Here is a 26,772-nt window from a genome sequence, read left to right on the forward strand (position 1 = left end):
CATTCATTGAAAACGATTTTATTAAGTTGATAATTTCTTTTAATTTATATATTTGACATAATTTTAGCATAATTCCATTTTATTTCCGCGGGAATTTGTTATAGTTTTAAGGGTTAATCTTTTTGTTGACTGAAGATGCATTACCAGGTGAGACTCGGATTGGTGGTAATGGTACATCAGAAGGTTCCGTGGCAACAGCGATACTTTTCTTGGTCCTTTCTCTGAAAAACCCATGAAGAGTTTTGCATTCTCTCACAGTTATGGTCATATCATTAGCTGTGACATCAGTAATTAATATCTGGTCAACAAGCTTATTTTGTTTTTTCCAGAAATCAGGAGGGGGTGAACAGTTACGCACTGTTTTCTCACTAGAAACATGATCACTATTATCATATGATAATTTTCTTTTATATTTTTCTTTTTCCTCAATTTTTTTATCTTGACCTTTTTCTGATTTATTATTATCAACTCCACCAATTGAAGATGATACAGATGTAGAGTTACCAGTAGTTGCAGTGTTCACGGGAGTCGATAATGCCGCAGTTGCCATACTATTACTAGTAACTCTACTGCTTTGTTTACTCACATCTTTCTCTTTTTCCTCTCGTTTTCCTTTCTCTTCTCTTTTCTCTTTATCCTCTTTTTTATCTTTATGTGAATTACTATGATGATCATGATGATGGTGTAAATGCGAATTAGATGAAGTCTGTTGGTGATGATGATGGCCTGAGGAAGAATTGTAACCTTCATTTTGAGCTTGCTCAAAGGCTTGTATTAACCTTTCGTCCAATATGTTTTCCTCGGGTTCCCATGTATTGTGTCTAGGTGAATAGTCCTTCCATTTTACAAGATATTCGGTTTTACCTTTCTTACTCCTTTGTTTAAGAATACATTCGGCTGCGTATACGCGGTCACCAACTGAAGACAGCTCCATCTCTTTTTCACGGCGTAATAGGTCAGCATCACTTTTATTAGTACTCATCGGAACGGATGATTTGTTCAACTGTTTACTTTTCATAATTTTGGCTTTTCGTGTCTTTCCTATTTTAAACGTTAATAATGATAAAATTACAAGCAAAGATAAGCCTCAAAATAGGCTTTCCTATTAAACAATACTAAAATAATACGGCGCACAACAAAAATATTTGTAACTCCTTAGTGTTGACAGTTTTATAAGATTGGCAAACAGGTAATATTCAGGCAATCAGAAAAAGGAAGAACAAGGCAAGATAGGGAAAGAAGAGAAAGAAAAATGAAAAAGATGAAAACAAGTTATGTTGATAGTTTAGTTGATTGTTGCTATCAAGATAATTAAATATGTAGCCAACATTTATTGGCTTATAGATGTAGAACAGGTATCACAAGCAGTATTGCTTTAAAACAGGTGATTCAAATTAAATCATCTTTCCAGTTGATAATTAAAATAAAACCAATTTATAAATAAAAAAAACAGACCAAATTTTATAACTTTCAGTGAGGATTTAGTTTATGCTCACCCCGCTAAGAGGAAAGTAGATTTATTGGCGCAATTTTCAAGCACACTCTTCCGGAAATAAATGCGAGATGAAAATTATAAATTGAACAAATTTATTGGTAATTGATAACTATACATTGTCCATTTTAAATATTGATGCATTGATTTAATGTGATCATCGATATTTAAATTAATTTTTTTCACTTAAGCTCATGCCAATTCATGTTTTTACAGTTTAACACAGGATCGACTTATTAACTACAGAATTGTAAATCAATTAAGTAATTTTTAAGTCTTACAAACGTTGTTGGTACAAACATTGAAATCCTAGAAAATTAATTGATATAAATGACTGTCAAAAGTCCTGTCATTTCCTGACGTTTTTAATCTCAAAAATAAGTTGAAAATTTCGATCAACAAGGTTTATCCTCTTCTTTAATGGATTCAGGAGGCGGTGAACAGTTACGTATTGTTTTTTCCCTAGAAACATGTTCAGTATTATCGTACGATAATTTTCTTTTTAATTTTTCTTTTTCTTCGGACTTTATGTCTTGATCTTTTTGTTGTTTAATATCAACAACTCCTTCACAAGGTACAATTGAAGTGCTGTCAGTGGTTTCAGTCTCTGGAGTCGATAATGTTGCAGCTTCAATACTATCACTAGTAGCTTTACTGCTTTGTTTGCTCAAGTCTTTCTCTTTTTCTTCTTTCGTTTCTTTGTCGGAATCCTCTTTCTTATTTTCATGAAAATGATTATATTCATGATTATGGAGAGATTTCCTATTAGAGGAAGTATTTTGGTTAAAATGTTGGTTTAGCGAGGAACTGGAATCTTCATTTTGTGTTTGCTCTTCCTCTTCAATTTTTACACTAGGTTCGTTGTCTAACTTATTTGTTTTATCGGATTCACTGGCTAGCATTGACACAGAGGTAGCTTTATCACCAGTATCGATGATTGCTGGTGTTGATGCTGCTGAAGCTGTCGTATTATTACTAGTAATTTTACTGCTTTGTTTACACAAATCCTCATTTTCACCTTGGTTCCCTTTTTCTTCTTCTTTCTCTTTTTCTTCACCATCGGTGACATCTTTTGGTGAATGTTGATTATCTAACTGCGAATCAGATGTAGCCTGGATATCATGATCATCATCTACAGGAGAGTTAGTACCATCAGATCTTGCCCGCTCTTTTTCTCCGTTTTTTCCGTCCGGTTCATCTTCTTTTCCATTTTCTCTCTCACAATTTGAAGACAATATGGATTTAGAGTTACCAGTAGCTTCAGATATTACTGGCGTCGTTGATTTAGCAGTTGAATAGCTTGGAATATAACTTAACCTTAACCCTACTCCACAACTAAGATTAGGTATCCAGTTTGTAGATTTCCTGGCAACTTGCAGTCTAGTAGCTTGTCGTTTTGTCTTCACAAGTTGTTTCTTTACATTTGATATATAGTCTTTGAATAATGGAGTTGTCTCCAAGTTGATGGGAAGATTGGCACTCGTCATTACAATTCACGAACTAAAGAAAACGAAAAACTAACAAAAAAAATAGCTTCAGTCTGTCAAAAAAAAACAAAATAATTGAAATCAATATTATTTTAGTTTCAAGTTGAAACTTTCAACCGCAAGTTTCACTGCTGCGCAAGATCACCATGCAATATCATTCAGCGCGAATTTCAGTTTGACAGTTTTTGAGTGATATTTTGAAATGATATCATTGTTTTCTTACGCTAAATTATTTAATTTGCAAGTATGGTATTAATCAATAGATTATAAGTTGACAATCCTTGAGAATTTAGCTATCAATGTGACAATCAAAGTGTCAAAATTTTAAGAGTGACAAAATAAGTTTATTGGTTAAAATCTTGTTGATAAATCAAACGAAATGAAGAGGAAGGTAAATGGTTAAAGCGTTAATTTTACATCTATTAATGATACAAAAGTAAATACAATACTTTTCATTGATGAGTACAATTAGTTTGTTTACAGCATTTTTATGAAAGAAAATCTTTTCGTGAAAATCTCTTGGAAATGACATTGGCAATTGAATTCAATGATTTAGCTGAACATAAATTGTGAGTTGGGCACAAAGATTGAAGCACAACCAAAACCTAATGCAAGACCAAGAACGGGCAAAGCTACTTCAGCGACATACAGTTTAGCTGGAATATCATCGAAAATATCGGGAAAAATCATGACTTCCATGGCTTCACAGACAATGATGATCAGGAAACCGGCAATACTACAAAACTGGATTGCTGAGAAGAAAAATTAATGAGCTATTGAGCCAAATATTGAAAGGCATCATCACAAGAGTCGCGATTGTGGATATGGAAGTCATTGTAACACTAAAAACAGATATTGCATTCATGGTTATTCAGTTACTGGACTTGAAATTCAATAATTAATGAGACATCGCCATCACAGAAAAATATGAATAGAGAAGGCATAAAGGAATGGGAAAAGCCAAACTTTCCGTAATTGCTAAAGATGGAAGTAGAAAGGAATTAGTAAGATTCAGAAAAATCATTTGAATAACTATTGAACTTATTCAAATATATTGACCAGGACTTACTTTGGTTAAAAATGGAGCGACCTTCGGCCATTTCCAGAAGACAATCATTCCGAAAAGAACTGGAAGTGTTAGGAAGAACAGTGAAGTTGTCATGCTAGCGTAAGGAATAACAATTGTATCAGATTCAAGAGATCGTCCATACAGTCAAATATTGAAAGGCATCATCACAAGAGCCGCGATTGTGGATATGGAAGTCATTGTAACACTAAAAACAGATATTTCACTCACAATTATTCAGTTACTGAACTTGAAATTCATTAATTACCTTAATGAGACATCGCCATCACAGAAAAATGTGAATATATTGGAAGTAACTCCTCATCTTGGACTTGAGGCCAAGATGAGGAGACCAGCAGCATGTAGAGGATCAATATCAATTACATGGAAAGGTGAAAGACAATTAAAAAGTGAACCCAAAGGGATCGTTAAAATAGGCTTATTGCTTAGCTAAACCTCTATATTTAAATTATTCTTTTGGACAGGAATTTTTTTCGCTCGAGCCCATTCACCTTTTCTCTTTGGTTCGACTTGCCGTCGAAATTTACATGCGGGTGGCCTGGTGTATCGACGATTATAATGTCTTATAACATCAGTTCTACGTTTTGTTGTATAATCACAGGGACTATACGGGTATTCGTATACAATTGAATTCTGAAAAAAAAGATGAATAAATTAATGGTTCAATTCTAGCTCAACTTACTGCTGCATGTTTTTTAGCGGGATTATTTTTACATGTACATACATATTTTACGTGACAAGTTTTGTCATCTTTCGCTGCTTTTGCATTATCCAGATTCGTTGTTAGAATGTTGGAGTCTGGTTCTTCAATTTCCATTGAATTTTCATCCCCTTCACTCTTATTTTTTTCTTCCTGTTGCTCAACTGAATTCAAGTCCTGAAATGGAATGAATAGAAAAGTATAGTAAAACGCGTATATGGCAATACAAAAGCAACAAGCGCTTGATCACTTCGAATTACTACGTACCGTGTTTTTGTTTTCGACATCCAATAGCATGTTCGCTTGGCTTCCATCATTCTCTTCTGCTACTGCATTATCTGGATAAATATCCAGATTCGGTGTAAGAACGCTGACGTATTCTTCTTGGATTTCAATTGATTTTGCTATCTAAGAATAATTAGTTGAAATACAATACTAATTAGTGTGAGTTTGTCAAGGGATAACTCATTCATACTTACCATATTTTCATTTTCAGATGCTTGGCATGTTTTTTCATCTTCTTCACTCTTTGTTTTTTCTTCACCATCGGTGACATCTTTTAGTGAATGTTGATTATCTAACTGCGAATCAGATGTAGCCTGGATATCATGATCATCATCTACAGGAGAGTTAGTACCATCAGATCTTGCCCGCTCTTTTTCTCCGTTTTCTTCGTCCGGTTCATTTTCTTTTCCATTTTCACCCTCACAATTTGAAGACAATATGGATTTAGAGTTACCAGTAGCTTCAGATATTACTGGCGTCAGTGATTTAGCAGTTGACTCGTTTTTAGTATAACATAACTCGTTTATTTAATAAATATACTAATTAAAAATACTGACATATTGTAATAGAAATACAAAAAGTGATATAAAATAGAATATTAATCTATTTCGATTAAAGGTACATTGTTTGTATCATTGGTTTTTGAATTACCATTAAAAGCAGCAACTGCATCTGCTGCTGCTGCAAGAAAAGAAGAATTATGAATATTTATTTCGCCACTTTTGAGTTTCGCCGCCCATTCATCGAGTTTTTTGATGTCAGATTCAATTTTGAACATTTCTCGCAAGTAATCATTGTTATTGTAAATTGGACTATTCACAGATTTTTTGCTATTGGCGTTAGCGTAATTTTCTTCATCTTTTTCCTAGAAATAGAAATTATTAGAAAACAGGTTTGCATTAGAAAACAGAAAACAATTATTGTAAATTATTTATATTTACCCGTTCATATTCGTTCCATACACTTTTTCTTTCATCTTCAGTTAAGTCTTCTTCAGGGCGATTTTCTAAAAGCGAATCATGTTCATGATCCTTTACAATCAGATCTTTATGGCTGACAATTAAGTCTGCTAAAAGTCGATCTTTAGGTACATTGAGAATCGGCCTTTCCTCTCTAGTATCAGGTTCGAATTTATACAATTCTTGAAGTTCTTGAGCTCTAAAGTTGCGACCTTCTTGAAGTTGTTTCTTTACATTTGATACATAGTCTTTGAATAATGGAGTTGTCTCCAAGTTGATGGGAAGATTGGCACTCGTCATTACAATTCACGAACTAAAGAAAACGAAAAACTGACAAAAAAATAGCTTCAGTCTGTCAAAAAAAACAAAATAATTGAAATCAATTAATTAGTTTCAAGTTGAAACTTTCAACCCCAAGTTTCCCTTCTGCGCAAGATCGCCATGCAATATCATTCAGCGCGAATTTCAGTTTGACAGTTTTTGAGTGATATTTTGAAATAATATCATTGTTTTCATAAGTTAAATTATTTGATTTACCAGTATAGTATTAATCAATAGATTATAAATTAGAAAGAACTCTAAATTTTGATGAATTGTGTAGAAAAGTAAAAGTAATTTTTTAGCTGCGTGGCTAATTGGCAATTTTTGATTAATGTTAAAAATTGATTGTGTGGTTGTGCTTTTAAACGGCAAAGCTCATGAAGGTTAAATTAATAATCAATCCTACAGAGGTTTTTGTGGTAACTCGATTAATTTACAATTAATTTTAATTTACATTTACTCCCCACTGACAATCCTTGAGTATTTAGCTATCAATGTGACAATCAAAGTGTCAGAATTTTTAAAGGTGACAAAATACATGTAAGTTTATTGGTTAAAATTTTGGTGATAAATCAAATGAAATGAAGAGGAAGGTAAATGGTTAAAGCGTTAATTTTACATCTATTAATGATACAAAAGTAAATACAATGTTTTTCATTGATGAGTACAATTAGTTTGTTTACAGCATTTTTATGTACACAGGTTTTGTCAAATTCAAACTACATTTAATCATTCAGCGATTTAGTGCAATTCACTGAATCCTTGATTCTCTTGATTTTGTTTGATTGGCTTGAAGATTATTCCTTTGATCATTTATCCTCGTAGCGATTGAACAATTGAGCGAGGAAAGGAAATCTTTTCGTGAAAATCTCTTGGAAATGACATTGGAAATTGAATTCAATGATTTAGTTGAACATAAATTGTGAGTTGATGAAAGCAGTTGAAAAATACATTGGTTACAGTGGTTAAACTTTTGGCATGGACATCACTTCAACGGTAACAATGTCTGTGAAGGAAAATAAAGAGAGAGAAAACATGATTAACCATTAATTGATCTAATTTATCATTAATTTACATGAAGCTGGTGAGCTATTAAAGCACAAATATTAGCTTAATGATCAAGCAGCATGAAATAATGTTGAGACAACTAATAAGTGACAAGAAATGAAAAGCATCAACAAAAGCCTAACAGTAATACAAAATTGGTTAGAAAGCAAATGAAGCGTATTGTGAAGCAGCATTAAATTGAAGCAAATTTTGATGATTAATAAATTAACTAGCTAATTAATATGGAGGTAAACAAGTTGATTTAGCAAATTAAAGCAGCAAAATAATGGATAAATCATTTGATTTTTACCAGTAACCAGATTCACAATCACTATTGATCATAGGATCACCATCTTCTGGTTCAGTCATGGGTAAACCAGAGAATTGGGTTTGAACTGTGAAACAATAATAATCGGTCAATATTGAAGATAATGATGGAAACGATCAAATTAACTGTTAAATCATAGATAATCGAGATTTTCAAGATACTTTGTTGAATTGTAATAACTTACAAAAATGTTCACCTGAGTAAAACACTTCAATTATATTGAAGATTGTGCTATTAATCACAGTAGAGAATCAGGTAAAATCAATAAGAACTTACTTTTATCCCGATTCGATGGGATATCATCATTGATGTAAACCTTTTTACCAGCAAGATGTTTATATGTTTGATAAACGACAGCCATCACAACACAAACACCGAGCATAGAGAAGGCATAAAGGAATGGGAAAAGCCAAACTTTCCGTAATTGCTAAAGATGGAAGTAGAAAGGAATTAGTAAGATTCAGACAAATAATCAACTATTGAATTTCGTAGACTAAATAATTACCTCGAATGGATAAGATAGAGAAACAATCGCCAAAGCAGTTCCAACATTTTGAACTCCACATTCAATAGCAACAGTCCTTCGAGAGGCATATGGAAGTGAAAAGATTGAAGCACAACCAAAACCTAATGCAAGACCAAGAACAGGTAATGCTACTTCGGCGATATATAGTTTAGCTGGAATATCATCGAAAATATCGGGGAAAATCATGACTTCCATGGCTTCACAGACAATGATGATCAGGAAACCGGCAATACTACCAAACTGGATTGGTGAGAGTAGAAGCGGAATTAATAACTATTGAACTTATTCAAATATATTGACCAGGACTTACTTTGGTTAAAAATGGAGCGACCTTTGGCCATTTCCAGAAGACAATCATTCCGAAAAGAACTGGAAGTGTTAGGAAGAACAGTGAAGTTGTCATGCTAGCGTAAGGAATAACAATTGTATCAGATTCAAGGGATCGTCCATAGAGCCAGATATTGAAAGGCATCATCACAAGAGCCGCGATTGTGGATATTGAAGTCATTGTAACACTAAAAACAGATATTTCACTCATGGTTATTCAGTTACTGGACTTGAAATCTATTAACTACCTTAATGAGACATCGCCATCACAGAAAAATGTGAATATATTGGAAGTGACTCCTCCTGGACTTGAAGCCAAGATGAGGAGACCAGCAGCATGTAAGGGTTCGATTCCGAGTACATGGACCAAACAGTAAGCTGAAAACGGCAACAATAAAAACTGGCTGATCATTCCAGTCAATATACCGTATGGTCTGCGAACATGGTTCCAAACCTGGAAAGATTAAGATGTTTTCAACGAAATAAAAGACAAAATTAGTACTCATTTTAAGAAGCGCAACCAAATTGATGAATTAAGCTTCTGATTATAGCCTTTCACTTAGCTAGCGAGACTATGATAAATTGATCAAACATAATTTGAGCGATTATCTTGAAATGATCAATTCAGCTGAGAAATATTTTTCAATATTAAAATAATTAGTCGAAATTTTCAGAAATATTAATTCAAAGCAAAGTAACAATTGAATAGTCATTATTGTATCAGATTTTGAATTAGATGAAAAAAGTACATTTCTGACCTTGCCTTTACTGTAATACAAAAGGAACCTTAAAATCAAAGGAAGACGAGATTTTTTGTGTCTGTAAACTGTATTGACTGGTACTTGGGATGTTACATTATGATGAACACCATGATTCCGATTGAACATTTAACAGGACAAGGTCGATTAACCAAAATCCGATTAACCAGCTTTCAAACGGAAAACAAGACAAAAATTAACATCATTGACCCGCTCTCAGCTTCCTGATGTAATACTCAGCAACTTTAATCAGATTTCAATCTATGATTTAGATAATTCAATTGATTCGGTTTATTGATTAATCTTGATCATTCATTTGTAATTAATAAAAAACACTTTTGCTTTTATCTGTAAAAAATCAACTTAAATCAACCTTTAACCGCATTATTGTTTAAAAACAATTTTGATTCTCTAGATTTTAGGATAAAGCCGGGATTAACCTTTAATTTTTCCTTTTGTTTTTGTTATTTCCTTCATTTCAATTAACACTTTACTGGTCACTCAATTAGTATGTAAATCAACTAATAATCAATCAGATAACTATTCAATTAAAGCAAATCTTTGCGCATTTAAGTTTGCCTGAGAAATCTGTTCACCAGATTTTAACCAGTTTTGTCGATCAAAAAAACCTCAACACAAACCTTTAAACCGTTTTCATTGTAGATCACAATGGATTTCATTTTTAGTAAACTTGACCTTTCATTGAAGCTCTCAACAAATTAACGCCAATTAATAACCAATCCGAACAAATGATCAATCAAATTCGGTAAATTAACAAATACACTGTTAAATCAAGGGAGAGCAAATTGTCAAAACTAGAGATGAAAAGCTCAGCATGCATTGCATACTAGCCTTACAGAGTTAAACAAACAGATTGAAATTTTGTTAACCATTGAATTTGGTTCCTTCCTAAAAAACATTTCAACATTTGGTTAGTTTAAATCATCTTGATCAGTGCGACAATCAAAGATTCCCTAAATCAAAACATGTTGAAGCTACTTTTAGCAATATTGATCATCAGTGTTAATTCATTGAAAGCTGAGTTTAAATTTCCAAGTGAACAAGATTTTGATTTTGTCGAAGATTTGATTGACCAATGGAAAGGTGAAAGACAACTTAAAAGTGAACCCAAAGGGATCGTTAAAATAGGCTCTTATGCTCCATCATCAACTCGCCTCGTTGAATCAGTTGACTCAGCTTACCCAGAAGGATATTACCAACAACCACAAAATCATGATCTAATGAGTGTTAAACAATATCAACCTGAATCTCAATATTCAAGTGTCAACTCTTATGGTCAACCAATGGTACATTTAGCCTATCCTGAACCCAACTATTACCGTCCCCATCCGCATCAAGTAACTGATCACCATTATTATCATCATAGCCATGGATCACACCACCATGAAGCAGACGATCATCATAAACATGAAAAAGAAAGTTCTACTTCAACCAGTCAACCAATAGTCCGTCAACAAACAGTTGACACTGCTCAAAGAGTCGTTCAATACGTCCCATTAGCAGTCAATCCTAGACAAACAAATCGCAGTCCAACTACAAGTCCCTGGTTATGGTCATTGCTTTTCATTATCATCTTTCCAACTCTTTTAGGAGCTATTTTGCTTCCATTGGCTTTGGTTTTCCTAACCAATGTTGTCTTTGTCTTGTTAATGCTTCGTAATAACAATCAGGCAACAATCATTCCTAACAATCAAAATACACTTAAATCACGCTCATTAGTTGATTCTTTTCACTTGGATGAAGAAATGGTTAACTTTATATTTAAACTTATTCGTAAAGCAGACGCAATTTATGGACAATCAAGTCTCTATTGAAATATATTTCATTGGACATTTCCAACCAGTTCTTAACCTTTAAAATAAAGCTAAATGAAGGTCCATCATGAGACAATGACAATTATTAGACAAGTTGATGAACGTGTTAATGGTAATTACAAGGTCGTTAATCAAATAAATTATCTGAACAATCTTAGCCAAATGGTTAAACCAGAGTATAAGATGATATAATAAACCTGCAACTGAGTTGACTTGTAACTGTCCAAGGACTTGAGATCGTTTCACCATCAAGGTGAACAATAAGTGTTAACTGTTTAAAGGTAGAAGCCAATTAAGAAATTACAATTTGTAAATAATAGTGATATTAATATAATAATCTGTTATATTCTGTCTACTGTTTTTTTTTCAGTCTCAATGTTGATAGAATAGTGAAAAAAGATGATTTCAAGAAAGATTGAAAGAGGCCAAGAACATTAAAGATTTGGTTAATTGTGATTGTTTAAATTCATTTCTGGTTTCAATTTAACTTCCTAATCCTTAATTTGGTTCTCAGTGAGGGTCAGGTTATTCAACGTTCATTGGTTATTTCATTAATCTCTAAAATGGTCAATCTTAATCTAGTGTAACTTATAAAAACCTGGTCAATCACAACCAAAAAATATCTGCTTTACTTAATTATGTTAACTATTTAGTTGAATTTAAATTAAAACGCTTTAATTGTGCAATTATTATTAATATTTGTTCATTTCGATCTACAATTTATATTATCAATTTTACTGTTCAAGTACCGTTTATTACTTTCAACATTGGTCTACCATGCTAACCGTCTGTGGATACTTCGAACTACTGTTGGCTCAAAATAACCATAATTGTGTGAGAGTCACCCAACAATTTGTTTGAAAAATAAATTGCCTTTAAATGCAATCATTTTTACAGCAAATTTAGAAGAAAAATCAAAGAAATTCAAATGTAAAAATGCTTGAAAAGGAATCAACGAAAATCGATTTAGCATTGAATTGCTCATAAAACGCAAAGACTTACAAGTTTACCTAATAATGATGTCTAAATCGTAACATGTTGGGACGTAAGCAAAAAAATTGCTCTAACAATTCCCGGACTTGAAATACCCAGTTGATTGTGATGAGGATCGACCGGCCCTAGGTTTGATTACTCTTTCAACTTATCAATTAACAATAGGAATCATAAACTTCCAACAAAACGGTGGCTCTTTGTATTTAAAATAAGGACTGAATAAAACTTTTAGAGGAGTAAAAAAGCCCAAACGTAAGAAATAATTGGACATCAAAGCATTTGAAATGCTTCAACCTAACAATTTGACTATTTACAAGTTATCTAATTAAATAGCTATTAATTTAAATAGCACCGACTATGGCTAACCTTCAAATTTGATGCTAAAAAGTGAATCGAACAATGAAAATCAAATATCAATTGGAAATGATTAACATAGGATTTTGGTTAAGGGCTGTTAAAAATAAAGCAAAGCGACCCTTGGCTATAACAATGGATACTTGAGATTATTGTTGCTTTCATAATTAAGATTTACTCTTAACTTTAAATCTTATGATCTAATGGACAGTTTACGGTTAACTTACTTCTTCCAATGTAATTGAACATCCCATGGCAAACATGACTGCAACAAGAAGAGTTGTGATCAAGTAATCATGAATCGTTTTCAATAGAGGAGGTCCAACTGGAGCAATGGCCATAGTCCGGACACTTTCCGAGCCATTTAGAAGGGCCGATGAAACATTTAATAAAGATGATTCAGTGAAGAAACTAGGATTGGACATGATTGAACTGTAATTGAATGTGACAATGGAAACAACTTGAGAACAAACTGGTTAAAGAATTGATTCAATTGTGATTAAACACTATTAACAATCCTGTCCAACTGATGAATCGACTCAAATGATTAACTGATGCAAAAGACTCACAGGTAAAGTGTCTTTAAATAAAATTCAAGTTTACTCACTTTCATTGATATCAACACAAAATACAGTTGATAGACAGTTAATGCATTAAATGAAAAAAACACGTTAATTCTCACTTTTACTCCCTCTCACAATTGAATCAACCCACCTAGTTAATACGTATAAAGAGAGTCGAGTGAATTAATAGCAACTACAATTAACCTTTAACAGCACAAGACAATCGAAATATTATCGGACTCTTAAGGTCACCTAAACATCATTAGAAAGTCAAAAAAAGTGTACGTTTCTCTTCCTTCCTCAACATCATCAACCTGGACAGAGACTCTTAAACCATTAGTTACTCATCAACCCTTGACCCAATATTGGACTCACTTTCATCTGTTTTTTAATGTATATTTATATACAATTACTTTAAATGTGAATTGTTGCAAAAAAAAAGCAATCAAAGTCCAGTTGATTGTCAAGATCACCGTAACAATACAAACAAAAAATGAGCTTCCGAAATTCAACATTCGTCCTTTTTTTCAAATTATGAGTTCCATTTTAAATTACAATTTTTTGTCTTCCTTATTGTCAGCCAATTATTAACTAACATATCAATTTATTAATTTTGGAATTGATTTAAAATATTTCCGGTCAATCATGAAAACCTTGATGCCTTGAATCAACTTGTTACAATAAGCATGTAATATTGCCTATTATTACAAACCTCATCATTATTCACTTTATAATTCAACAGTACAGTTTAATTTTAAATTGGTATCGGAAGCGTATTTTTTCTGGCCTTTGGTTTACACCAACAATTTGAATCTTCATCATTGACCATGATAGTCAAGGGATGATTAGAGGGATAAATTGTGGTCAAGGCTTACACTTTCAGTTTAGGTGTCTTTAGGTTTGGGTTAGATACTGGTGAAGAAGAGACCAAAATCGGGTTTTCAATTGATTTACATTATCGCCAAGGTTTTTGATTGTTTCTTTATTAACCATAATCTTGATCATAATCCATATCAACTCATTGATCAACTAATCCTTTTGGATGATTGGTTAGTGTTAATATACAAATTATTGGGTTAATTTGGTAAACCTTCACTATTGTACTTTTAATAGGAATTGCAATTTTGATGGGTTTTGCTGGTTTTTATTATCTTTTTTTCCCATTAATCGTGAGAAATTGAACCTTTTAATCCATCTTGGGTCAGGGATTTTAATTTATTCATTGATTACCATTTTGATTAAAAAATCAAAATGATGAACATTTCTGAGGAGAAATTGATTTAACTTTACTGATCTATTCAAAGGTTTAGGTATTAACAAATTACTTGCAAGTGATTTAAGTGAAATGTTAATTGAAAAGTCGCATTACCATTGATAAGTAGTTTCATTTACATCTGAATTATCAACAGGATAAATTGTTGATTAATATTATTTTCAATCTCAGTTGTTGATAAACTTGTTGTACAATTAGATTCAGTTGTTTGGTGAAAGAGCAATGAACAGGCAGTTTTGATCAAATTGACTGCCATTGACTTAAATAATTAGTATCACACACTTAACCAGAAACTTGAAGTAAAACAATAACATTATTAATTGTTAACATAAAGAAACAATTATCTTTCAAATAAATGATGCAAAAGTAATTGTTCATTTAATTTACCTTTTATGCTAAAATTGACAATATGTAATCAGAAATGTATACAAACTGTGAAATGCCGAGTCGATTAAACAATAATCATGAAAACATATGATTAGTTATGAGCGTAGGAATTATACAAATTCATACCAATCACAATTGTTTGGGTAAAAGTGAAAGAAATTAGAATACAAATCACAAAAATTGATTAATGAATTAGGTGATGATGAAAAAGCACAAAAAGAGGATTTTAATGATTAATGTTAAACATTCACTGATAGGAATCATAATTAAAAGATGTTCATGAATCATAATACACAAATGATGAGGTAAACAAATGAAGGTTATTGATTACTCTTTACATTCAAATGGTAATATCGCGTAGTAGGTGATCAATTTGCTCTAATGAACAACATCATCAACAGATTTTCAACATTATTTCGCTTTTTTTCAATTATTCATCTGAAGCTGGTTTCACTTGAGAATGGATAGTTGAGGAAAATTTTGTTTACTCAGAACTAATTTTATCAGATTTACAATCTATCCACTGATCCAACATTTTAAGCAAATTTATTGGTGCTGAGAAATTGTTGGATTTGCAACAAAAACATGGCAAGATCATGAAATAATTTTAAGTCAAAGATGAGTAACGAAGGATTTTTGGGTAAAATTTTGCCGATTCATGGTCTGGTTCTGACAATTTTCACACTTGACATGGCATTTGAATTGTAAGACTAGAAGAAACTGAATATAAAACATTTCTTGGTGGGCACAAGACATCACTTTCAAGATATAGATACTTGAAGATAAATTAATTGTCACCTGATTTAATCTTTTACATGAGACTGATTCATTTGCCGTTTTATTTGAATTTGATGAGATTGTTGAAGAGCTTCACATTGTGATTGCGCCTTAACAGCAATTGTTGATTCTTGATGAATTCAAAAATACATACATTTGTACATTTTTGTAAACTAATGTTCAGTCCTTAAGTTAGAAGCATTTTATATTTTTAATTTCTGATTCTAGGATGAATAAAATATTCATTTTACCATTTAAAGACCCATGTCAGGGTTCATTCATGTTTACCAAGTTTATCATAGCAGATATTACCGAGGACTTGGATCTGTTCAATCTCAATTTTACGTTTCCCTTTGAATCTAATGAGAGTCTCATCCCCTTCTAACCTCATTATTCTGATTAATTTAACTTTAATAATTAACTACCATTGATCATAATTAATAAAATTGATGTTACGAGAAAATAAAATTTATTTTTTAGATTTCGATGGTCGATAGATTTAAGTTAAGGATCGATTCAGAGAGTTTAGGCGATTATCGATTCAATCGATGGATCATTTCAAAATATAAATCAACCGGCCGAGGTTATTTCCCGCTCAAAGCTGTTTTTATTGTCATTGCTCTATTTTATTTTGTGTCTTTTGGCATTTTATATTTAGTCCTGAATCTTATTATTTAGCCTATTCTTGAAATATACTTTCCTGTCAAATTTTAATCATGAATTTAAACGGTGGTTTAGATGGTGAACGGATCTGTAAATACATCACTCGTCGCCCTGACAAAGATTGTGATCAAGAAAAAAGAGTTCCTGTTTATGGAAACCTAGTGTTTGAAGATGATTGTCCTCATATTATTCATAGTTATCCCGTGGCCTACAAAGATTACATCATCGGTCGAGAAAAAACGTCTCATTTGAGAATTACTTCTCCCATTGTGTCAAGGCTGCATTGTATTATTAGCTGTGAAGATGGTAATCCTATCTTGATCAACAAATCGGGATTAAATGGTACCTATGTTGAAGGAGAACCAATTGCAACTAAAACTAAATTAATAGATGGTGTTGTTATCAAGATTGGTATGCATTCATTCCGTTTCGATTCCGTCGACTCTGATGATACCGTTCTTGAAGAGAAGAAAGATCCAATGATGTCTCCAATGAAGCGAGAAAAGGGTAACCTCAAAGTTACCTTTGAAAATGGTGTTGACTCAAAGCATGCGGAAGAACACCAAGAAGCCCTTGAAGAAGCAAAGTTTGCAATCGCAAAAGAAGAATCTATTGAAAAACCTGAACCCATTGAAGAACCTGAACCAGTTGAGGAATCTGAACCAATCGAAGATCCTGAACCCGAACCCGAACCCGAAGCTGAACCTGAACCAAAGAAAAAAGCGACAAAAAAAGCACCAGTTGCCAAAAAAGGACGCAAAAAGGTTGCTTGTAGTAAGAGAACTGCGAAAGTAGAGCCTGAGGAAGATCATGAAGAAATAGAAAAAGGGTCCGAACTAGAGATGGAACAAGAAGCAGAAAAAGCACCAGAAATAGAACCACAAAAAGATGCAGTTAACGAGTTGGAGAAAGAGCCAGAATCTAGTTCAGAAATAGAGCAAGAACCTGAGCCAGAGCCAGAACCGAAACGCGAGGAGAAGCTTGAACAAGAACCAGAAAACGGATCAGAGCCAGAGCCAGAGTCAGAGACAGATCAAAAATCAGAACTAGAACAAGAACCTGAGCAAGAGCCAGAACAAGAAGATGAACAAGAGGCAGAACATGAACCGCAGTCTGAGTCAGAGCCCGAACCCGAACCAAAACAAACAAAACAAAAAGTAAAACGAGAAACGAAAAAAGTAACGAAAAAAGTGACAAAAAAAGCAAAAAAAGAGCCAGAGCCTGAACCTGAGCCTGAACAAGAAGATGAACAAGAGGCAGAACATGAACCCGAGTCAGAGTCAGAGCTCGAACCAGAACCAGAACCCGAACCAAAACAAACAAAACAAAAAGTGAAACGAGAAACGAAAAAAGAAACGAAAAAAGTGACAAAAAAAGCAAAAAAAGAGCCAGAGCCTGAGCCAGAGCCTGAGCCTGAACAAGAAGATGAAGAGGCAGAACATGAACCCGAGTCAGAGTCAGAGCCCGAACCAGAACAAACAAAACAAAAATTGAAACGAGAAACGAAAAAAGAGTCAAAAAAAGAAGCAAAAAAAGAGCCAAAGAAAGAAACAAAGAAACCAGCAAAAAAAGAGACGAAACAAGAGTCCAAAGCAAAGTCTAAATCAGGAGCTAAATCTGTTCCTAAAGCAGAATCTAAAGCAGATACTAATGGCGAAGTGAAAGAAGAGCCTAAGCCAGAAGTTAAACGTTCAACGCGAAATAAGAAAACATTCCAAGACAATAATGAACCTTCGGCGATAAGTGACAATACGAATAAAAAACCACGTCGTAAAGCTACAAAGTCCAAGCTGGTGGACGAAGATGGAGACAAACAAGAGGCTACACCGCCAAAGAAGCCTGCCAAACCGGTAGAAGAAGAAAACAAAAGACCAACTCGAGCTCGCAAGGCCAAAGTATTAGATTGAAGAGATAGTTAATGAATCACGGTTTATTCAATATTTAATTTTGTAATACACCAAATATTGTCATTGGTTTTACATTTCCTCTCCTTGTAAAAGTTTTTAATCCTCAAGTTTTCGAGGGACATTCTTTAAATAAATCATCCTAAATTTTCTTCGCACTTGTTTAATAAGCATTCATTTTCTATAATACTGATTTCTCAGATAAGTTTCAAATGATGAAATATCACCATTAAATTACAAGTAAATGATAAAACGATAGTAAGTTTACAATTTACGCGATCATTATTTTCTATATTGATAAAAAAACAGATATTTGACGTAGGTGATGGTTTAATTGAATTGATTGAAAATCAGAGAAACACGAAGATTTCCCGGATTCTTATCAGTTATGAAATGAATGCGGATACACATGAAAAAAATGGAAAAGAGGAACAATGGAGTCCTGAAATATTTCATTTCTCAGACATAACTTGGTCTTCTATGAAATCTCCTCCTTCTCCACCGTTTTCATTGGTTTTGGGTGGTGAGGCAGAATGGGAGCGAGATCTTGAACGTTCGCGAGACCTTGAGCGGGATTTTGTGTTTTTGGAATGAGACCTTGATCGTGATCGTGAACGTGATCGCTTATCACTTCGACGACTTTCAGCACTCCTTGAACGAGAGCGGGAGCGGGATTCTTTCACATGTGCAGACTTGCTCCTGCTTCGACTTCGTTCCCGGCTTCGATCTCGAGACTTGCTGCGTGATCGAGATTTTGATCGTGATCGGGATTTGGAACGTGATCGTGACTTGGAGCGTGATCGAGATCGGGACCGAGATCGCGATCGTGAACGAGATCGGGAGCGAGACCTAGACCGACTACCCCTGTAAATAAAACAAAAAGCGTTAATAGAGTTCAAATAACAATAATGACAAGATGACTTACTTTCGTCGGCGGCTCTTGTCCTCTACAAGCCTTATACGACGACCATGAAGATCGACTCCATCAAGCTTGTCTAAAGCTTGTTTCATATCAGCATAAGTGGCGAAATCAACAATACTGTGGATAATAATGGTAAAAAGAGATTAGATATCATTCTAAAACAGATTAAAAGATCAACTTACCCCATATTTCTTTCTCGTTTATGCGCATCAGCATAAGTGACTTCTCCAGCTTGACGCATGAAGTCTTTCAAGTCCTATAACAAAAAAATAGATATTAGATGTGAAAGTAGACACAAATGAGATGGTTTATCCTTGCAATGTAACAAACGAAGATTAATGTTAAAAATTGTTTCAATGTAGACTCAATATGAGATGCATTTTAAAATAATGAACTTGAGAACCCTGCATAAGAAAGATTATCTCAAAAAACCAGCCACTAAATCAAGTTAAAAATGTATTAATAGCGTAATAAGAAATTGGTTGACCCTTGGGAAGAGATTAAAATATCCTTAGTATTCTCGACAGTTTAGGTTCAAAGAGTAAATGAGATTCTCTTTACCTTCTTGTATAACACAATTCATAATGAGCATAAAGGTAACCAAATTCAAAGCGTTCAACGACTGGTCTAGTGACGACAATGCAATGAAGCACAGACACCATCAAAAGGCTAAAAGGTAGAGTAGAGGTACCAAAGGAGAGACCGAGCCAAACGTTTGCGTTGGTAACATGTTGATCGTTCCCTCACATCATAAACTGGTAAACCTCGACTAATTTATCAAGGGATAAAAATTTCGAAAACAACCATACCTGCCAGCTGACCCGGCTGCTGAGATTTTCCACGATCACTCGATACTCGGTGTTCCTTGGGGGGCCATACCTAGAGTTAGAGACATTTTTGGATCCACGATTAGAAAGAAAGAAGAAAGTTTGCTAGATCATTTGCCGGGAGATTTTATGTTGCTGAAATAAAAAATTAATAATATACAGGAAAGTTTCTTACTTCTCGGCGTAGGTTAGTCCACCAGAAGGTCTGTCACTACGACTATTTGAATAATAAGGTCTTGATGACCCATAAGGCCTAAAACGAGCACGTCCTCGTGATGGTCCTCTGGCGAATTCAACATGCACTCTGAGAAAGAAATAAAGGATTAGTAAAACATACGCATGGAAAAATTGGAAAATTGGAATGGAATATTTGATATTTACCTTTCGCCCATAAGTTCTTTACCATTTAAATCATATACTGCATCATCGGCATCCCTGTGGTCATCAAATTCCTGAAAGAAATATAAGAGGGGCGTTAACATATACCCAAACGACATACAGGAAAAGCATGCTAAAAATACATCTAATGATGTAATATATAGAGCAAAATTGGCTAAAACTAAGTTTCAGATTTAGAATATCTTCACCGTAGAACATCAGTCCCGAAAGATGGTTAAAATAAAAGTGATCATCATTTAAAGAAATAGCCAATTCAAATAAAAGGGGGAAAATTACTTACCACAAAGGCGAAGCCATCTTTCATCAATATTTCTCGTATTCTGCCATATCCTTTGAAAAATTTTTCAATATCACGCTCTCTAACATCATAATGAAGTCTACCTACGTACACTCGTGTACCCATTGATGATTTATACACAAAATACAATTAACGATCAAAATTTATTTTAAAATAAAGATGATTAAGAGATGAACCTAAATACTGAACTCAAAAAATAGGGAAACAGAACCTAGTAATATTTTATTTTAAAGTACATCCGTTTCCGTATTGTTGCTTAGCAATTGTTTCTGGTAAGCTTTACCTTAACCGCCAAATTCAATTTTTGCCTAAATTGGGTTCAAAGTGATCAATGAAAATCCCTTTCGTATCGACTCCATTTTTAAAACTAAGGTCAGTATTAAAAGTAAAATAGCCAGCATGATTGTAATGGATAAAAGTCATGAATGTGTTTATCTTGAGCAGTTGATTGTGCAAAAATATTTATTCTGATTACACAGCTTTACTTGAAAACAAACAAACATTTAATGTCTCTTCAAATTGAAGAGCTTTAAATTGTTTATAAATCAAAAACACATTTGTCTCAAAATAGCAAATAAATTCAATTTGTTCAGATTTAAATGGAAAAATTGAGTTGCAATGTAAATAAAATTCAAGGTTTGTTTCACTTTTACCTCTCAAGTCTATGAAAATCACAAGAGTTTAGCATTGGCTGTTTTTACAATTAAGAAATGAGAAAGTGAAAAGTGAAAAATGGAAACTTATCATAATTTGAAATTGCACTCACAATGTGTATCAAGGGCAATTTAAATGGAGTTAATTAAATGAAAACCAAACAAATGTTGGATCAATCATAATACGTAAATAATAAGGGGAAATCTGATTAAAATGATGTCTACTGAGTCACAATACAAGAAGGGTAAAGATATGAAACAATTATAACGTCAATTAAGGCATTACACATAACCAATTAATTTGATGGTTAAACAATGATTCAATGAATTTAATTGAAAACCATATAAATCGAGAAATAAGTTTACATTGATTTTGCTTTTTTCCCTCACAAAAATAAGGATGAATGAAAAAACAAAAGCAAATTACACATTGTCCTTATTAATTAGCTTTCACCTCGACACATTAAATACGGAAGCTACTTGAAACGTCTCCCGATCATAATTTGGGTATAAAAAGAGACGATATTTCATCAATCAGCATCACAATTGAAATCGTTTCATTTCAACCAACTTAAATACTTATATTTATTTGATTCCCAATCACCTTTACTTAGCCACCACCATAAAAATGTCTGCCGTTGAAGTTGCTGCCGCTGCTGTTGATCCTTGCTGCGAGGATACTCATTGTGAAGACACAGTTTGTGAAACTGACAAATGCCATGAACATCCATGCGATGAGAAAGATGCTGGAGGCCATTGCCATGAAGAATCCCACCCATCTGAGGATCAGTGTGAACACCACGAGAAAGAACCAGCCAATTGAACAATTGGATATGCAAATGAAAGACTAATCTGAATTAACTGATGTTTCCTTTTCATCATGATCCGTGTTTCCTTTCAATTTATCCCTATGTAATCAGTATTTTAAAACATTGAGAATAAAGATTTGCTTTGATTCAATCAGTCTGTCAATTTACTAATCATTTCAATCTGATTTACAACAGCTGTTTGTAAGTCAATGCATCAATCAACTAAGCTACTGTAAAGCTGGAATCAATGAAATAACAAATCATGTTAGTGTAATAATAACGTGTAGTAGTGATTAACCTTTAATTGTCTCCAATAACACATATATTACGATGTTTAAGTGAGACTTTGGATAAAATAATGTCCATAAACTCAGATTCTTTTGGTCTCAAAATTGTTAAGTTATCTTTGTATTCAGTGAAACTTGAGTCAGATTGGTTACCACAATATCGGTCGACTTTTGTGACATTTCTGAGCTTCTAACGACTTCTTCTTGTGCGTCCTTAACATATTACTCATCTTAATGTCCTGCAAAATAAAAAAAATGTTTAAAGATAGTTGTTATGGTAAATCGTTTGCTGGAGATTTTTGAATAAAATTAAGTAAAATATTATAATACAGACAAGGAACAAGATTTTTAAAGTCTCATCAAGTGGGACTTTATTAGACTGGACATTATTTTGGTTTATCATTAAGAGTAATCACGAGTATTAATGAAATCTGGACATCCATATGACAAGCAATTATTTTGTTTACTTTCTAGAATCACTGTCTTTTTTAATTAGCCTGTAGCAAGAGAATGTAAAATAGAGAGATTAGATAATTTGAAAAAGACCAATCACAATAATTTGAAATTATTTCAAGGGTATCAGAGGATACCTAAGCATTAAGTTAATTTCAACATGCAAATTGAATAATGATGACAAAATCCAGATAAATCTGCTTCAATAATGATTTTCCCAGACTTACCATTAAAAACAGGTAATCCTCTTTGAAATCTAGTCACCAAATCCAGATAATGTACATGTAAATCCACCAAAAAGATCAATTCTCAAACATTTCATGAAAGATGAAGCATTTTTACACTGGTGTGAGACATTTGCTTAAATACAGTCCATTTGTGCGGTTCTTTGTCTCTGTAACCAAGCGAATCAATTGGAAACTAACAATTAAGACAAGTTTCTTTGCTATGAAATATTTAGTGTCACTTGTAACATTATCTAATCATTTTGATCTCTCACTATTTTCAGTCTCACTCTTCATTTCATCTCACACAATCTCTCTTTTTTCTGATTTCTAACATGTTTTAATCAGTAATATACTTGACTTGTTTTTGGAAATCATTTTCTTAGTCTTTTTGACCTTCTTTTCAATTCTTACTCACCTTATACTTTGTTTTTCTTTCGGTTTGAATTTATCGGTTTGAACTTGCCGCAGTTTTTTTCAAATGACTTATCTACTTGAATCTTCACCTTTACATAATCCAATTTTACATTTAACGGACCAAAAGAAGCAAGAAAAGGTAACACCAATTTAATTTAATTTTCCTCCTTCTCTCTACAGACTTTTGATTTACCCTATGACTTATTTGTTGTTTTTTTTCTTCGGTAATAATGGTTTTATTATCTTTTTTTCTGTTTTTCTGTTAGGCAAATGAAATTATATCACAGTTCAAACTAACCAAAAACCAGTTGGACAAAATTAGAGAAAAATTTCTCTATGAAATAAACCTTGGATTAAATGAACCCTCAAAAGCTGGAACCAAAGAGTGTTCATTGTACATGATTAACACTTTCATAACATCACTTCCCAATGGTAAAGAAGAAGGTGATTTCCTTTCGTTGGATTTGGGTTCAACCAATTTTCGTGTTTGTCTTTCAACATTGGCAAATCAACAAGACCAATTTAACGTGAAGTACTATGATATTCCTGATGCTATGCGAACAGGCAATGCTGAAACGGTTAGTGGAATTTTATTTCTTGTTTGTGTGCTGTTATTGTGTTAAAAATTGGTCCTCGTAAATATCACTTTCACAGTTTTGCTATAAAAGTCTTGATGAAGTCATGTTTCTAATTGAGGAATAGGAAAAGCTTCATGAATAATTTCATTTCAAGATTTCTTAAAGTCGATTGCAAAGTTCATTTAAAATTTGAATTCGTTTAGATATCTTTTTACCTCTACTTCTTTTACTAATTCTACCTCTACTAATTCAAGGTGATGCCTCTCATACCAGATGATACTAGATACTCTCATGAAAGATCAGGTTTAACTGATGAGTTTTCTATTAGGTTTAAAGTAATCTTAGCCAATACTGATTAATCTATTGCTAGCAACATGATTTTTCCCATCTTTCGCTTGCCATTCCAAGGCTATCCATATTGGAAGACGTCACGAGACATCTTTTTGATTCAAATCGATAATTATATAACCCCCTGACTATCTTGATAACCTTGAGGATAGCCGTCATTCATATCCACCTTGCTACTAGCCGATCTTTTCATGATCCTGTCAAAAATTTTCATATTATCATTGATAAGTCTATCAGTACTTGTATCGCAAACTTCTGGTGTTTTTTTTTCCTTAAAACCAAAACATTTGAAATGCTAAAATGTTAGAAATACTAATCGTTGTCGTTATCTCATAAAATTTTCTTACACTTTTCTGATACCTTTTTCGTCTAATAATGTTGATAATTTCATAATGACTGTCTTAATAAAATAATAAAATGTTTCATTGATGAACATTTCTATTTAATCCACCACATTAATGATATATTATCCTTTTTCATTTCAGTTGTTCAATCATATCGTGGAATGCATAGATAATTTTATGAATGATTATCCAAAACTCAAAGAAAAAAACTTGTTGCTTGGTTTCACCTTTTCATATCCAATGAAACAAGAAAGCTTAAATGTTGGAAAATTGGTTACATGGACTAAAAGTTATGATATTAAAGATGCCATCGGTCAAGATGCTGCTAAGCTGCTTCAAAAAGCTATCGATCGTAAGGTGATTGGGAATACAATTGCAATTCAAGAGAACGTCTTCATTTAATCAGTTATCTATATTGCTTTGATACATTTTTCAGGGACTTAAAATCAATGTAGCAGCTATTTTAAATGATTCAAGTGGTACTTTGGTGAAAGGTATTTATCTGGATCAAGACTGTGGAGTTGGTGTTATCATGGGAAGTGGCTTCAATGCCTGTTATCTTGAAAAAATGGAAAAAGTTTCTTCTTTTAAGCAAATCGGTGATACTCGGTCTGATAGAGTTTTAATAAATCTCGAATGTGGAGGATTTGGAGATAACGGTAGCATTGATTTTGCTAAAACGCCTATTGACAAGCAAGTGGATCAAGATTCACTATTTGCTGGATCTTTTACGTAAGTTTTGATACTCAAGTAAATCCAAATATTAACATGATGTTTTAAATCTTTGACAGATATGAGAAACTTTTTTCTGGAGTATTTATTGGTGATATTGCTCGTAGAGTGTTTTTGCAATTGGTTAAACAAGGACTTTTATTCAATGGTGTTGTATCCAAACAGTTGGAAAATAGCGAATCATTCACAGCTAAACATATCTCGCTTATTGAAGGGCAAGTTCAATATTTTCATTCATTCATAACTAATCTATCAGCTATTTACAATCCAAGTTTAACCGTAATACGTAAATTAGCATCATGGTCTGGTCATACTCAAAGTCTGATGTTAAAGTTTATTTACACCTTTCAATCAATATTCATATTTTTTAATTTTGATTACAGAGAAAATAGTGATGCCAAAACAAGGGAAATCATCTCTAAGAATCTTGGTTACTCAGAGTTTTCGGATGATGATGTCGCCATTGTTAAACATGTTTGTGCCGTTTTATCTGTGAGAGCCGCTCTGTTTGTAGCAATTCGTAAGTAATTAAGTAACCTCGAAAAGGTTTACGCTGACACTTGAACAGTAAAAAGCACGATTGCTGTCAACCATTAGTCCAGGGGATTCTTAGATCTAGTTTCTATCATCTGAAGTTGACAGTGATTCAGGCCATTTTTCTAACCATTACTGAAAAAATCGGCATTTTTACTGTTAATCTTTAAACAAGTCAATATTACATTTAATATAATCTACAATTATTTTTCTGTTCCAGTTATTTCAACCTTAATAGAGAGGATTGATCGTTCAGTAACCAAAGTTGCTATTGATGGATCTTTATACAAACATCACCCTAAGATTAAGAGATTATTGACTGATTTCATTGGCCAATTAGCTCCTGGTCGACAATTTGACCATTATCTGGCGGAAGATGGAAGCGGTAAAGGAGCTGGTCTTGTTGTTGCTGCATTATATCGAGAAAGGTTACTTCGAGGATCACTTTGATCTCTCAGCTTGGAATCGAAAGATTTTACCAAGTCATGTTGATTGTTACTGACTTACCTTTACTTATTTCAATTTTACATCTATTTTCCGATTTGAATCATAATTGCAGTTTTTACTCATAAATTGTATTTTGTTAAACCAGTTATCATCAATTATGTAATGGTTTATAAATTATTTACATTTGCTCAACGTTTACATATATTTTTATTGCATGTAATCTATGGAAATAATGTTCAAAATTATCCCTTGATTTTACCATGTAAGCCATCTGTTAAAAAACCAATTTTTTCACTCTTAATACTTCAATTGTGAATCCAAACCATTTCCCATTCAATAAAATACGGAAAGTTGAAATTTAATATTATATTAGTAGTAAATTCAGTTGCAAGTTAGAATAGATTGAAAGCCTATTCTAGACAGTTCTGTGAATG

The 26,772-nt window shown here is 33.0% G+C and overlaps 8 protein-coding genes and 1 long non-coding RNA gene across 13 annotated transcripts; 2 read left to right on the plus strand and 7 right to left on the minus strand.

The window, feature by feature from the left end:
• Positions 1 to 2: 2 nt before the first annotated feature.
• Positions 3 to 1,473, minus strand: LOC107360517 (uncharacterized). The gene has a single exon (XM_015927186.3). It carries the CDS (start codon positions 1,016 to 1,018, stop codon positions 107 to 109), a length of 912 nt encoding a protein of 303 aa, XP_015782672.2. The 5' UTR covers positions 1,019 to 1,473; the 3' UTR covers positions 3 to 106.
• Positions 1,474 to 3,301: 1,828 nt separating this feature from the next.
• Positions 3,302 to 4,442, minus strand: LOC149094227 (ileal sodium/bile acid cotransporter-like). The gene is made up of 3 exons (XM_089267611.1): positions 4,314 to 4,442; positions 4,049 to 4,253; positions 3,302 to 3,723 (listed from the first exon to the last, which is right to left on the minus strand). The coding sequence occupies exons 2-3, from the start codon at positions 4,139 to 4,141 to the stop codon at positions 3,532 to 3,534; spliced, it is 285 nt and encodes a 94-aa protein (XP_089123737.1). The 5' UTR covers positions 4,142 to 4,253; positions 4,314 to 4,442; the 3' UTR covers positions 3,302 to 3,531.
• Positions 4,371 to 5,574, minus strand: LOC107360520 (uncharacterized). Its single transcript, XM_089267612.1, has 4 exons — positions 5,246 to 5,574; positions 5,034 to 5,174; positions 4,791 to 4,943; positions 4,371 to 4,699 (listed from the first exon to the last, which is right to left on the minus strand). Exons 1-4 carry the CDS (start codon positions 5,246 to 5,248, stop codon positions 4,496 to 4,498), a joined length of 501 nt encoding a protein of 166 aa, XP_089123738.1. The 5' UTR covers positions 5,249 to 5,574; the 3' UTR covers positions 4,371 to 4,495.
• Positions 5,553 to 6,447, minus strand: LOC107360519 (uncharacterized). The gene is made up of 2 exons (XM_015927188.3): positions 5,993 to 6,447; positions 5,553 to 5,916 (listed from the first exon to the last, which is right to left on the minus strand). The coding sequence occupies exons 1-2, from the start codon at positions 6,308 to 6,310 to the stop codon at positions 5,650 to 5,652; spliced, it is 585 nt and encodes a 194-aa protein (XP_015782674.1). The 5' UTR covers positions 6,311 to 6,447; the 3' UTR covers positions 5,553 to 5,649.
• A 478-nt stretch (positions 6,448 to 6,925) lies between these two features.
• LOC107360521 (ileal sodium/bile acid cotransporter-like) lies at positions 6,926 to 14,838 on the minus strand. Of its 3 annotated transcripts, XM_089267606.1 has the most exons (8): positions 14,723 to 14,838; positions 12,727 to 12,931; positions 8,808 to 9,013; positions 8,543 to 8,747; positions 8,212 to 8,472; positions 7,983 to 8,133; positions 7,689 to 7,773; positions 6,926 to 7,337 (listed from the first exon to the last, which is right to left on the minus strand). In XM_089267606.1, coding segments are annotated over exons 2-8 (1,107 nt in total). In that variant the 5' UTR covers positions 12,925 to 12,931; positions 14,723 to 14,838; the 3' UTR covers positions 6,926 to 7,336. The 3 variants fall into 3 exon arrangements, with proteins under 3 accessions (XP_089123732.1, XP_015782676.2, XP_015782677.2); XM_015927190.3 differs by lacking the exon at positions 14,723 to 14,838 and having other exon boundaries at positions 12,727 to 13,145; XM_015927191.3 differs by lacking the exons at positions 7,689 to 7,773; positions 14,723 to 14,838 and having other exon boundaries at positions 12,727 to 13,120.
• Positions 14,839 to 16,104: 1,266 nt separating this feature from the next.
• Positions 16,105 to 18,224, plus strand: LOC107360569 (uncharacterized). Its single transcript, XM_015927250.3, has one exon. The coding sequence runs from the start codon at positions 16,216 to 16,218 to the stop codon at positions 18,067 to 18,069; it is 1,854 nt and encodes a 617-aa protein (XP_015782736.2). The 5' UTR covers positions 16,105 to 16,215; the 3' UTR covers positions 18,070 to 18,224.
• A 154-nt stretch (positions 18,225 to 18,378) lies between these two features.
• On the minus strand, positions 18,379 to 20,677 carry B52 (serine and arginine rich splicing factor B52). 3 transcript variants are annotated; one of them, XM_015927254.3, is made up of 7 exons: positions 20,495 to 20,677; positions 20,197 to 20,267; positions 19,991 to 20,119; positions 19,798 to 19,867; positions 19,171 to 19,244; positions 18,992 to 19,105; positions 18,379 to 18,930 (listed from the first exon to the last, which is right to left on the minus strand). In XM_015927254.3, exons 1-7 carry the CDS (start codon positions 20,615 to 20,617, stop codon positions 18,519 to 18,521), a joined length of 993 nt encoding a protein of 330 aa, XP_015782740.2. In that variant the 5' UTR covers positions 20,618 to 20,677; the 3' UTR covers positions 18,379 to 18,518. The 3 variants fall into 3 exon arrangements, with proteins under 3 accessions (XP_015782740.2, XP_015782739.2, XP_015782738.2); XM_015927253.3 differs by having other exon boundaries at positions 19,798 to 19,891; XM_015927252.3 differs by having other exon boundaries at positions 19,798 to 19,894.
• A 1,562-nt stretch (positions 20,678 to 22,239) lies between these two features.
• LOC107360747 (uncharacterized) lies at positions 22,240 to 23,179 on the minus strand. The gene is made up of 3 exons (XR_016198726.1): positions 22,942 to 23,179; positions 22,592 to 22,758; positions 22,240 to 22,500 (listed from the first exon to the last, which is right to left on the minus strand). It is a non-coding gene; the product is annotated as an uncharacterized LOC107360747 (long non-coding RNA).
• Positions 23,180 to 23,295: 116 nt separating this feature from the next.
• LOC107360746 (hexokinase HKDC1) lies at positions 23,296 to 26,700 on the plus strand. Its single transcript, XM_015927466.3, has 7 exons — positions 23,296 to 23,494; positions 23,622 to 23,933; positions 24,767 to 24,982; positions 25,062 to 25,357; positions 25,417 to 25,572; positions 25,741 to 25,877; positions 26,112 to 26,700. The coding sequence occupies exons 1-7, from the start codon at positions 23,420 to 23,422 to the stop codon at positions 26,339 to 26,341; spliced, it is 1,422 nt and encodes a 473-aa protein (XP_015782952.2). The 5' UTR covers positions 23,296 to 23,419; the 3' UTR covers positions 26,342 to 26,700.
• Positions 26,701 to 26,772: the final 72 nt, after the last annotated feature.

Source organism: Tetranychus urticae, chromosome 2, assembly GCF_039701765.1.
Source record: "Tetranychus urticae isolate SD_2017Ah chromosome 2, NJAU_TeUrti_SD_1.0, whole genome shotgun sequence".
NCBI classification, from domain to species: domain Eukaryota; kingdom Metazoa; phylum Arthropoda; class Arachnida; order Trombidiformes; family Tetranychidae; genus Tetranychus; species Tetranychus urticae.